Source organism: Schistocerca nitens, chromosome 2 (genome assembly GCF_023898315.1).
Source record: "Schistocerca nitens isolate TAMUIC-IGC-003100 chromosome 2, iqSchNite1.1, whole genome shotgun sequence".
Classification (NCBI taxonomy): Eukaryota; Metazoa; Arthropoda; class Insecta; order Orthoptera; family Acrididae; genus Schistocerca; species Schistocerca nitens.
Window position 1 is genome coordinate 534,111,662 of NC_064615.1, and position 12,705 is coordinate 534,124,366.

The window sequence follows — 12,705 nt, forward strand, 5'->3', positions numbered from 1 at the left end:
CAGAATGAACATTTTAATGGGTAGAGAACATGGAGTCAGAGTAAATCAAAACAAGATGAAAGCAATGAGAAATAGCAGAAATGAGAACAATGTGAAACTTAACCTCAGAATTGGGGAGCACAAAGTAGATGAAGTCAAGGAATTCTGCTATCTAGGCAGCAAAATAACCCATTACAGATAGAGCAAAAAGGAAATAAGCCGACTAGCACTGGCAAAAATGGTATTCCAGGCCAAGAGAAGTGAGCTAGAACCAAATGTAGGCCTCAGTTTGGGGATGAAATATCTGAGAGCACAGCATTGTATGTATGGTAGTGAAACATAGACTGTGTGGAAACCAGAAAGTAGAGAATCAAAGAATATGAGATGTAGTGCTACAGAAGAATGTTGAAGATTAGGTGGACTGATAAGGTAAGGAACGAGTAATTTCTGTGAATAATCGCCGAGGGAAGGAGTATACGAAAAACACTGAGTAGAGGTTAAAAACTGTAGGGGAAGACAGAGATTAGAAGACATCCAGCAAATAATTGAGGATGTAGGTAGCTGAGATGGTTGCCACAGGAGAGGAATTCGCGCTGGGCACATCACGCTAGTCAGAAGACTGATTACTCAAAAAAATTCTGCTTTTCAAACATAAATTAGCTTAGAAACATACATTTGTCTTATTCCATATAATTTATAATTTGCTCTAAAGTTTAGTGACTAATGGACTTTTAAAATTCACTAGAGAAGGAAGGAAGAACATTGCTTAACATCCCATCAGCAACAAGTACGGGGAATGAAATTAGAGCTTAATATCACAATCATATTGAAATCAGTGTATGTGGTTTACAAGAAAGTACATTTTACACTTTTGTACTGAAGGTATCATACACCTACATCTGACAGACATATTTTTTGGGATCCTAAGATAATTATAAGAGACTAATGGGGTCCATCATAGAAAATGATAATAAAAATAGCATTGATTTCCTACCTGATTGTTTTCTTTGCCAGTTGAGCAGCTAAGTCAGTAGATTTCAGTTCTAACAAAATTTTCTCCTTTAAATTAACAATAAGCCAAGAAAAATGTAGAAAAGACAATATGTCTGTAATTGAAATTTATGAGACAAGAAATAAAGCAAAAAAGTGTGTCTCTTGTTAATCATTCAATGCAAGAAATTTTAGACTGTTGGTGCAACTGTGATTCTTTCTTACTTTAAATTTGTAAAATGAGCAGAGTATATATTTTCATTTATTTAAAATCATGTGAATAAATGTTTATTATTTCATGTTTCTCAAGGGAGGCTGATGAATGTCCTACATAATCTTTCTCTCATTACAGGAAGGAGCCTTTCTTCATGTATGTTGCATTGTCACACATACATGTACCATTGGCTCATGGCCCTACATTTGAAAATATTACTGGAAAAGGCATATTTGCTGATACCTTGTTTGAGATGGATTGGCTCATTGGAAAAATTGTGAGAACAGCTATGAGATATAGTAAAAATAACCTGATTTGGATTCTGAGTAAGTCCTCCAACCCAAACAACAAAATGAAATTGTCTTTGAGATTAATTCTTCAGACTCATGGAAAGGTTTCTAGTTTTATGACCAGCAATTTAAGAGAATGCCTATGGGGAGGATTATTGATCCCTACTCTTGCAATAAGCCTGAGTCTGTGGAGAAGCCAAACTCCACATTACAACCAGTTCACCAGAACAGCTCTGTTGACTTTGAGAGACATGTGTAATTGGGAAGAAATGGTGTCTCCTTGTGACATGAAAAAATGGGGGGGGGGGGAGGGGGGTGGAAGTTCAACACTGACTACTGTAAATAACGTAGCCGATAGTTGCACAATTACGTTTCACAGTTCTTTACTTTCATTTTTCACAACCCCCCAATATTACACAATTATATGGCCTGTTTGCTATTGGGAAATGTTGATAAGCTTCATTAATAGGTTGCAGGCAAACATCAGCATATTGCTACCATAGTTTGCTGTTGAACATCTGTGAGCAGTAAAAACCTAACCACACATTTCACAGTTCTTGCAGAATAATAAGGTAAGTGTGATGCTATTACTCAAATAAATTGAACAGACATTGTCATTACTTGATCTAACACATGGCCTATTTGTGTTACACATTTTCCACTGTTAAGTTGATGCATTGTTGTTACTTGAAACAGTACACGATTCCCCTCTAAAAATTGGCCATGAACTGACTGTCTCAGGACCAAAAATCAGTCCATTATATATCCTCTCAAAATGGCACTGAAACTATACATTGTTTGATGTTTAAGTTACAGAAATTACAATGAAAACATAGCTCATTCAATTAACTGAATACATAAAAAAAACTTATTTTTAACATTTTCTTCTACCACAAAGGTCAGGCCAAATTATTTGTTTAAATAATGAAATTAACAGATATAGTTATACAAACAATACTGTTGACAAACATGGTAATTATTTTGGACTTAATTAAGGGCTGACTTTGCTAATATGTTTTCAATTAGAGCCACATAAATACTTTAAGAATCCTTGTAGTTCTTCTTCCAAATGTATTTAATTATTACAGAATTTATATTTGGTTATAATAGAGGGAAACATTCCACGTAGGAAATATATATCTAAAAACAAAGATGATGTGAATTACCAAATGAAAGTGCTGGCAGGTCGACAGACACACAAACAAACACAAACATACACACAAAATTCAAGCTTTCGCAACAAACTGTTGCCTCATCAGGAAAGAGGGAAGGAGAGGGAAAGACGAAAGGATGTGGGTTTTAAGGGAGAGGGTAGGGAGTCATTCCAATCCCGGGAGCGGAAAGACCGCTCCTGGGATTGGAATGACTCCTTACCCTCTCCCTTAAAACCCACATCCTTTCGTCTTTCCCTCTCCTTCCCTCTTCCCTGATGAGGCAACAGTTTGTTGCGAAAGCTTGAATTTTGTGTGTATGTTTGTGTTTGTTTGTGTGTCTGTCGACCCGCCAGCACTTTCATTTGGTAAGTCACATCATCTTTGTTTTTAGATATAGAATTTATATTTGTTTATAAGTCAACAATAGAATCTAAGTTGCAAAACAATTACTGATTTTGACCTATAACAAAAGGTATTAACTAGGAATGGTGAAAATAAATTTGGAAATTGATTATATGAACAAAACCAAGCACAAAATTAGACCTGGTGCTATAATCCTTAAGACTGAGGGCCACCCTTTCTCTTGCATGTTAATGATAATTAGGCATAAATGAAAATAAAATGAATTTAAGGAAGCAGATGGCAAGGCAAGAGAGGAAGTAAAGAGATCCCAGCTGGCTTCATCATATACTGTGCATGCTTCAAAGCTGGTTTCTCTCCAGCAGCATTCAGGTAGTGTGCAGATTTCACGAATTGCTCATTTGAGTTTGTTGAAGCTCGTATAGTAATTGCAACATTGTCTCTGGAACTGAAGGTGGCCATCATATTTTGAGCTGTATTGTTGATCTGTCTTAGAGACAGAATGAATAAAGCTTAATGACTTGTCAATGACAACGTCATTAGAGATACAGCACAAGACTGAGTTGGACAAAGCTGGGTCTGGATACTGTCTGTGGCTTTTCACTGGTACTACCCCCACTTTTCCCTGGTACTGATTTAGGAAAACCACAAAAATTCTATGTCAAGATGTCTTGCTGAACATGATGCCAAACATGATATCCTTCATTTCAATGACTGCTTCACAGCCTGTGCCATATGGACCCTTCCAACCAACAGCAGCTTGAGAAGATAGAGTCACATAATTATACCTGCAGTTCTGGTACATATTGAATTTACTGTGCCATAGAACGATAGCTCACCACTGGCATAGTAAGAACAAAATTGCATAATTTATTGTTAAATTGGAGATAGTTGGTGCCATTTTGTTTGGGTTCCTCTAGGAGGATGTTGTGGTAATTTGGCTTGTGGATTTCCTTTTGTACCAAGACTGCAGACATGTATGTGCAAATAAACAAAAAATTAACTACCTGACTTTATTTGTTCAAGATGATAATTCAAAATTTATGACTACCCCTGTTGGCTACTTCTGTAAAATATACTAACAACAAATTATGACTAGTGCTAACTACTCACACTGATAATTACATCTAGAAGTACTGATAATTACTTATAGATTACTTTATATATGTATATTAGGGAAAATAAAAAGCAACTGCTTTGAAAAATGCTTCTACTTCTTCTCTTACACTACTCAGCTGCTATCTACTACTTCAAACAAACAATGGAAAATCCAGAATGGAATAATGAAAATACTATGAAAAGGATAGATTGCCACTTAGAATATAGGGGAGATGTTGAGTCACATACAGGCACACCAAAAGACTGCTAAACATGTGGACTTTCAGCCAAAAGGCTTTCTTCTAAAGTGGACAACACAAGTACAACTCATGCTCGCATGACCACTGTCTCTGGTCCAGCCTGCATGTGACTGCATGGTGGGAGACGCAGTCTGTGTGGTATAGGTAAGGAAGGAGCTGGGGTGGGGAGGGGGAGGGATAGCAGAGCAGGGGTGGTGAGAGTATGCAGAGACCTGATGGGGACAGTGTATGACAGCTTGGTGCAGTTGGGTGGTTGGGGGGGGGGGGGGGGGGGTGTGGAAAATGGGAGAAGTAGAGGAGGGGGTGGATGGACAGAGAGAGAGAGATTCTATTCCACCAGTGCACCCACTAGTGTCTCTCTCTCTTTCCCTCTCCCTCCTCTACTTCTCTTTCTGATTCCTTTCCTCTACTTCTTCCTTTTTCCACTCCCAGCCCCCCCCCCCCCTCGTCTAACTACTTCACGACTACACCTCTGCCCTACTCTGTCCCCACCACATCTTTGCATGCTTCCATAAGCAGCACTTTACCGTCCCCAACTGCATGCCCTGCTATCTCTCTTCCTCCCTGACCCAGCCTCCTCCTTACCTCTACCACTCAGACTGCTTCTTCCATCCTGCGCAGTTACTCACAGTCTGGTCTCTGTGGCCAGAGGCAGTGGTCATGTGTGTGTGAAGTGTGCTTGCATGAATATGTGTGTGTGTGTGTGTGTGTGTGTGTGTTTACTTTAGAAGAAGGCCTTTTGGTGGAAAGCTCTCATTTTTAGCAGTTTTTAGGTGTGCCTGTCTGTGACTCAGCATCTCCTCTATATGGTGAGCAGCAATCTGTCCCACTCATAATATTGTCATTAATACTTCAAACAAAACTCTACCTCACACAATACACTACATGCTAGCTAAATATTGACAAAATCGATTTATTTAATACAAATGTTAGAGAGATGCGGTATTTACATCTCTGAGCCCAAATACTCTGATAAATGGTATGGGGAGTTGCTAATGAAGTATTTCTTTACTGTGTTTTTGAATATCTGGGGATTTGAAATTTCTTGCCTGGCAACATGTTATAGACTTCTGCACCAGAGTGTAAAACACCATTATGAACCCTAATTAGGGAAGTAAAACTTATGGAAGAAATTATGTTTACTTCTATTGTGGTTGGCATTTGCAGAGTTCGCACTTAATTCACTGCAAATACAGTTAGGGACTATATGTATTGGGATGTAATCTCTAGGTCCCCAAAGAGGTTTATGCAAGGTAACAAGTTATCAACTTAACACAATATTTTTGTTGCACACTTCCATACTATAAAGAGATTTTAGGAGTGCAAAGCAGACAGTACTGGGTCTTTTGGTTATCTCTTCCACATGCTGGTGCCACTCCAATTTATTATCCATGAGGATTGGGCATTTTGATCAATTTATCTGTGTGCTCTCATTATAGCTTGTTATCAAAGTGGACCACAAGGAATTTTACATACAGTGTTTCATATAGTACATGACTATTAATGTCAGTTTATGACACCAACAGTTTATTGGCACATAAATTACATTATGTAAGTCTTTGTGAGAAAAGTTTCTTGTTGTCAACCAGTTACTGGCCTGTTCAGCTTTCATCATAGGTGTTCTGTTATGGTTGAGTTTAGGGCCGTTCAGTTGTGTGCTTGCAGTATCAGCAAACATTACAATCTTTGAATGGCCCTTTAAAGCCTTTAAAAGATCTTTATTGTAGATCAAAATCAAGAATGCACCCAGTACCAAATCTTGTGACAATCCACATTTTATGTTTTGCAATTCTGAATTTGAATTTACTCCTTTGGTGTAGTTTGTTCATTACTTGCTTTCTTTTCTCTCAGTGTAAAATGCTTAATTTCACAGAATTGTTGAAACTATTACTGAAGTATTAACAACATTGTTATAAATGAAAACTATAATTTATTTGTTCTCGCTTTAGGTGACAATGGACCATGGGAAGTAAAATGTGACTTAGCTGGGTCAAGTGGCCCCTTTGTAGGAGCATGGCAGCGAGATGTGTTGCATGGAGGTGGAGGAGGAAGTGCTGCAAAACAAACTGTTTGGGAAGGTGGTCACAGAGTTCCCAGCTTAGTGCTATGGCCAGGATACATAGAGGTAAGAAAGAACAACATATATTTATCAATAATTTTAAATGTCAAATTAATTGCACAGACTGTTTCGTTTCAATATCATCATCATCATCATCATCATCATCATCATTATCATTTAAGACTGATTATGCCTTTCATCATTCAGTCTGGAGCATAGTCCCCCTTATAAAATTCCTCCATTATCCCCTATTCAGTGCTAACATTGGTGCCTCTTCTGATGTTAAGCCTATTATTTCAAAATAATTTTTAACCAAACCCAGGTACCTTCTCCTTGGTCTACCCTGACTTCTCCTACCCTCTACTGATGAACCCATGAGTCTCTTGGGTAACCTTACTTCTCCCATGCATGTAACATGACCCCACCATCTAAGCCTGTTCACCCTGACTGCTACATCTATAGAGTTCATTCCCTCCTGCCATTGTTCCCATCTACTAGTACCTGCAATCATCTTAGCTACTTTCATATCCGTAACCTCAACCTTATTGATAAGGTAACCTGAATCCACCCAGCTTTCGCTCCCATACAACAAAGTTGGTCGAAAGATTGAATGGTGCACAGATAACTTAGTCTTGGTACTGACTTCCTTCTTGCAGAAGAGAGTAGATCATAGCTGAGCACTCACTGCATTAGCTTTGCTACATCTCACTTCCAGTTCTTTCACTATGTTGTCATCCTGTGAGAATATGCATCCTAAGTACTTGAAACCATCCACCTGTTCTAACTTTGTTCCTCCTATTTGGCACTCAATCCGTTTATATCTCTTTCCCACTGACATTACTTTCGTTTTGGAGATGCTAATCTTCATACCATAGTCCTTACATTTCTGATCTAGCTCTGAAATATGACTTTGCAAACTTTCAATCGAATCTGCCATCACAACTAAGTCATCCGCATATGCGAGACTGCTTATTTTGCTTTCACATATCTTAATCTCACCCAGCCAGTCTATTGTTTTCATCATATGATCCATAAATAATATGATCAACACTGGAGACAGGTTGCAACCTTGTCTTACTCCTGAAACTAATCTGAACCGTGAACTCAATTTACCGTCAACTCTAACTGCTGCCTGACTATCTATGTAAAGACCTTTAATTGCTTGCAAAAGTTTGCCTACTATTCCATAATCTTGTAGAACAGACAATAACTTCCTCCTAGGAACCCTGTCATATGCCTTTTCTAGATCTATAAAGCATAGTTACAATTCCCTGTTCCACTCGTAACACTTCTCCATTATTTGCTGTAAGCTAAAGATCTGGTCCTGACAACCTTTAAGAGGCCTAATCCCACAACGATTTTCATCCAATTTGTCCTCAACTGATACTCGCACTTTCCTTTCAACAATACCTGAGAAGATTTTACCCACAACGCTGATTAACGAGATGCCTTTGTAATTGTTACAATCTTTTCTGTTTCCATGTTTAAAGATTGGTGTGATTACTGCTTTCATCCAGTCTGATGGAACCTGTCCCGACTCCCACGACATTTCAATTATCCTGTGTAGCCATTTAAGACCTGACATTCCACTGTATTTGATGAGTTCTGACTTAATTTCATTCACCCCAGCCGCTTTATTGCACTGCAATCTATTGACAATTTTCTCCACTTCCTCAAATGTGATCCTAATTCCATCATCATTCCTATCCCATTGTACATCAAAATCTGAAACATTACTGATCGTATTTTCACCTACATTGAGCAACTCTTCAAAATATTCCCTCCATCTGCCCAAGGCATCAACAGGATTCACCAGCAGTTTTCCTGACCTGTCCAAAATACTTGTCATTTCCTTCTTACCTCCCTTTCGAAGACTGCTAATTACACTCCAGAATGGTTTTCCAGCAGCTTGACCCAAAGTCTCCATCCTGTTTCCAAAGTCTTCCCAAGATTTCTTCGTGGATGTTGCAATTATCTGTTTGGCTTTGTTTCTTTCTTCAAGATAACTTTCTCTGTCTACCTGAGTTCTAGTATGTAGCCATTTTTGATACGCCTTCTTTTTCCTTTTACAGGCTGCCTTGACTGTGTCATTCCACCAAGCTGTTTGCTTCATCCTGCCTTTACACACAACTGTTCCAAGACATTCTTTAGCCACTTCTAGTACTGTGTCCCTGTACCTTGTCCATTCCTTTTCCAATGGCTGTAATTGACTACATTCAACTAACAGGTACCTTTCTGAGATCACTGTTATGTACTTGTGCCCGATTTCTTTATCCTGAAGTTTCTCCACTCTTATCCTCCTACATATGGACCTGACCTCGTGCACTTTCGGCCTCACATTACCAATTTCACTGCAGATTAAATAGTGATCAGTGTCATCAAAGAATCCCCTGAATACACATGTGTCCCTCACAGCCTTCCTGAATTTCTGATCTGTTATTATATAGTCAGTGACAGATCTGGTTCCCCTGCCTTCCCAAGTATACCGGTGAATGTTCTTATGTTTAAAAAAGGATTTTGTGATTACTAAGCCCATACTGGCACAGAAATCCAAGAGTTGTTTCCCATTCCTGTTGGCCTCCATATCCTCTCCAAGTTTACCCATAACCTTTTCATACCCTTCTGTTCGATTTCCAATCCTGGCATTAAAATCACCCATGAGCAGAACACTGTCCTTGTCCTTTACTCTAACCTATCCATCTTATCTTGATCTGTCCCTTCACAATGCAAATATACTGACACAATCCTAATTTTCTTGCTAGACACTGTCAAATCTATCCACTTATTGCAACTACGCTGGGTTCCATTTCTTTCCTGATGTAAAGCCCTACACCCCATTGTGCTATTCCTGCTTTGACTCCTGACAGGTTGACCTTGCATTCTCCCACTTCCTCTTCTTTCTCACCCCTTAACCAAATGTCATTAACACCTAAAACGTCCAACCCCATCTTACTTGCAGCTTCTGCCAGCTCTACCATCTTCCCAGAGTAGCCCCCATTGATATTAATAGCTCCCCATCTCATTACCATTCGTTCGCCGAGTCGTATCTTAGGAGTCCCTGGTTTGTCAATTAGAGGTGGGACTCCATCACCTCCAAAGGTCCGAGGCATTTTGCTCTGATTGTTGTCAGCATCATATTTAAAGTACCAGGGAAGCAGGTTGCTAGCCTTATTTGCCCCAGGTTCCATTGAGTTTTACCCCTAACGGTTGAGGGACTAACCGGTGGATTTGGTAGTCTTTGCTGTCTGAGCACAAAGGTGACCATGACTCAGAATATGTCCGAGATGCCCACCCTTATTCCAAAGTAACTGGTATCCTGACTGTCAGGACCATTTACTTGGCCACTCATACATTGCCTGTGGTTCATGAACTAGGACATAACAACAGGACAGGACAACAGGAACCCACATCCATTGTCTCAATAAAGTATCTCATATTGTGCTGGATTTTCTACCACATTTTCTGCAGGTATCTAGTGAGAGTTGTCATTGGCTTGTGTGTGTGACCAATATTGATCTAAGAAATTGGTCAAAGATTTAGGAAATGAAATGACTATGCTCTGACTAAACATGAGATCATCAGTGTACATTCAGTTTTATTGACTGTGGTCTTAATATTTCTGGCTCCCATTTTTAATATGTTCATCAAATTGTCTGTCAAATTGCCACAAATAAATTGAGTATATTCCTGTAAAAGCTTGTAAAAATGCAACTGATTATAATGAGACCTTCAGCTCAAATTTGCTGAGTGAATATCTTCTAAGAAATCCTATCTGTGAATCACTACAAAATACAAATGTAGGACCACTGTTTGAGTTGTGTATTCCTTTCTTTAAATGTTTCTGATTGGTTTCTTAACCCTATCACTGTTGTTAGTGAGTTCATTTTTTGCAGTTTTTATCTGGTCATTCAGTCCCTGATATTTCTTGTGCATTCTTGCCATTGTCTTGTAGCTTTTCCCGACATTGTTATACTTTCATCATGCCTAAGAACTAACGCCCTAAAAAACTCTTTCTTTTCCTTCATCTTCTTTAACATCTATACCTCTTTTTTGTGCTGTCTTCTGTTCTTTACCTGGCCTACCTTACCCCTTTCTTCATTTGTACATGTTTCCATCTTTCTATTAATATCACAACTGTATCTTAGCTATAATTAATTGTCATTCACTACCCAACTATTCTTCCTTTTCTGGATTCTCACATGACAATGCACAGGTTGCAGTACTGTCCATGAAGTTCACCTCCTTTTCAATCATGCTATTGTTCAAAAATCCTGAATCCTTTGTTTCATTCCATTGTTCGATTTTGTTGCTTATTCACTAAATATTTCTGGCACTTCCTAATACAATAGCAGGTTCACAGTTAATACCTGTGAAATGGTCATGACCCACATTTCTGTACTTACAGTGATGCTTATACTGCACAACACAGTTTATTGCAATACATAATGTGTAAATATAAGGACAACATCCTGAGGAGGGAAAAAAACTTCAGAAATTCTACAGCAGCAATGCCAAACAATTCTACAGTGTCTGCTTACTGCGTCCCTTAACTTTTGTTGGCTACCGTAGTTTGATGTTCTGCAGTCCATCTTCTTTAATGGTTTATTGAACACATCAGAATGACTGAATGGTTCACTATGGTTGTACCATAAGATGGGGTAATATCAGATGGAATTTTAATATTCTTTAAGGTAGCTTCACAAAGAATATTAAATTCATACAACAAAAAGTGTGAGAAATTTGAGATGACATTGAAGAATCATATGATGGTGAAGTCTTATCATAAGATTCGAGGGGAGTAAGATTTACAGTAAACTTTTTACTTATCTTTTCTCACATATTTGGCTCCAGTTCTTCATGTCCATGGGTCTGATTCTTGAATCTGAAATTCTCACATTTTAGGTCCTAAATAATTATGAAGTATGTCTCTGCAGAATTTTTGTTCTTATGATGATTTATTGCATTAAATTTTATTATATCACACTGTCTTTTGAATTTTCACATTAACAAAGCCAAAATTACATTGCTCATCCAAACTAAAAAAATACATCTGATCACATCAGAGGCATGCTTACTGCTCTCCCACTCTGGTAACAACAATATTCCAAAGGATTTACAGTTTTTCTTGACAAATGAATTTCTATTGGTTTAGATTGTGTAATTAATAATAGAAATTTTAAGTGTGCCAAGTGTTTTTTAATTTCAAATATTTCTAAAAAAACAATTTTGACTGTATGTTCAGAGCTACTACACATCAATTGTAACAGTGAAAATAAAGTAACTTTTTGCCATAAACTTTTGATTGAAGTGTAACATATTGTGTATAAAATTACATGAAAATTTTCAGAAAAGCAGCTGAGATAATATTGACCTGACCAAAATTCAAAAAATATTTCTGGTATTGACTGGTGTTTGCCTTCAGTACCATCATCTAGAATCACAAAAAAAAAGTACACACAGATTTGTTGCACTGATATGGATGCAGAAATCTGACTCCCCCACCTTTTGTGTCCACTTCTGTTACGATTCTGACAAACTAACTGTTTAGTTGTTTCCTTCCACTCATGTGTTTATTCCCAAATGTTCAATATGATATGTAACATTTGCTTGATGCCTTCCTGTATGGCTGTTTCCCTGCTCTTGCAGCAGCACTCTTTCCACGATTTTGAGGGTCATAATTCTACCTCTGAAGAGCTCCAAGCCTCCCTCCATAAGTCTGCAGCACTGTCCAGTGTTCCCCCACTGTATGTAGATATTTGTTAATAGTTTACTAGACATTATTCCAAGTGAGTTATGCAGACAAACTACATTCACATTTCATTCTTAACACTTGCATAAGTAAATTATGAGGAAATTATGCTTGCCGCTATTTTTCTCTTCTAGTACAATTACAAAAGCATTTGTATAAATTATACAATCCGTTGAAAATTGCTGCACTCCACTTCAAAGTGTAACCATCTGTGTTCAAATCTGCTTTACAATACCTAAAGCGTAGACAGCAAAACACATACATGAAATAAAAGATTGCATTTGGTGATATCAACATAAATTGAAAAACATAACGTTCCCATTCAAATTTATCCCTGTACCTGATATTTCCTCATCCTACAATACCTTCTTTCCAGAGAACTGCCTGTCCCTTGTTATCATGCCTGTCACTTGCTCTTTGTGCACTAAAGTAGTCTCTTCCTAATCACTTTTAATGTTAATTACATTATTGTAACTGATAATATCTTTACAGAAAAGTCCAATGAACAAAATTTTTATTTCCAATCCAATAAGCAGTGGCCTGTCTGGCCAT

At 38.0% G+C, this 12,705-nt stretch overlaps 1 protein-coding gene across 3 annotated transcripts in view; it reads left to right on the forward strand.

The window, feature by feature from the left end:
• The window catches only part of LOC126234481 (arylsulfatase G-like), a 113,966-nt gene that overhangs the window by 55,145 nt on the left and 46,116 nt on the right, over positions 1-12,705 (forward strand). For all 3 annotated transcript variants that reach the window (XM_049943172.1, XM_049943175.1, XM_049943173.1), the window contains 2 exons: positions 1,322-1,509; positions 6,295-6,470. In XM_049943172.1, coding sequence (XP_049799129.1) covers positions 1,322-1,509; positions 6,295-6,470 — 364 coding nt within the window. The remainder of the gene's footprint in view (positions 1-1,321; positions 1,510-6,294; positions 6,471-12,705) is intronic.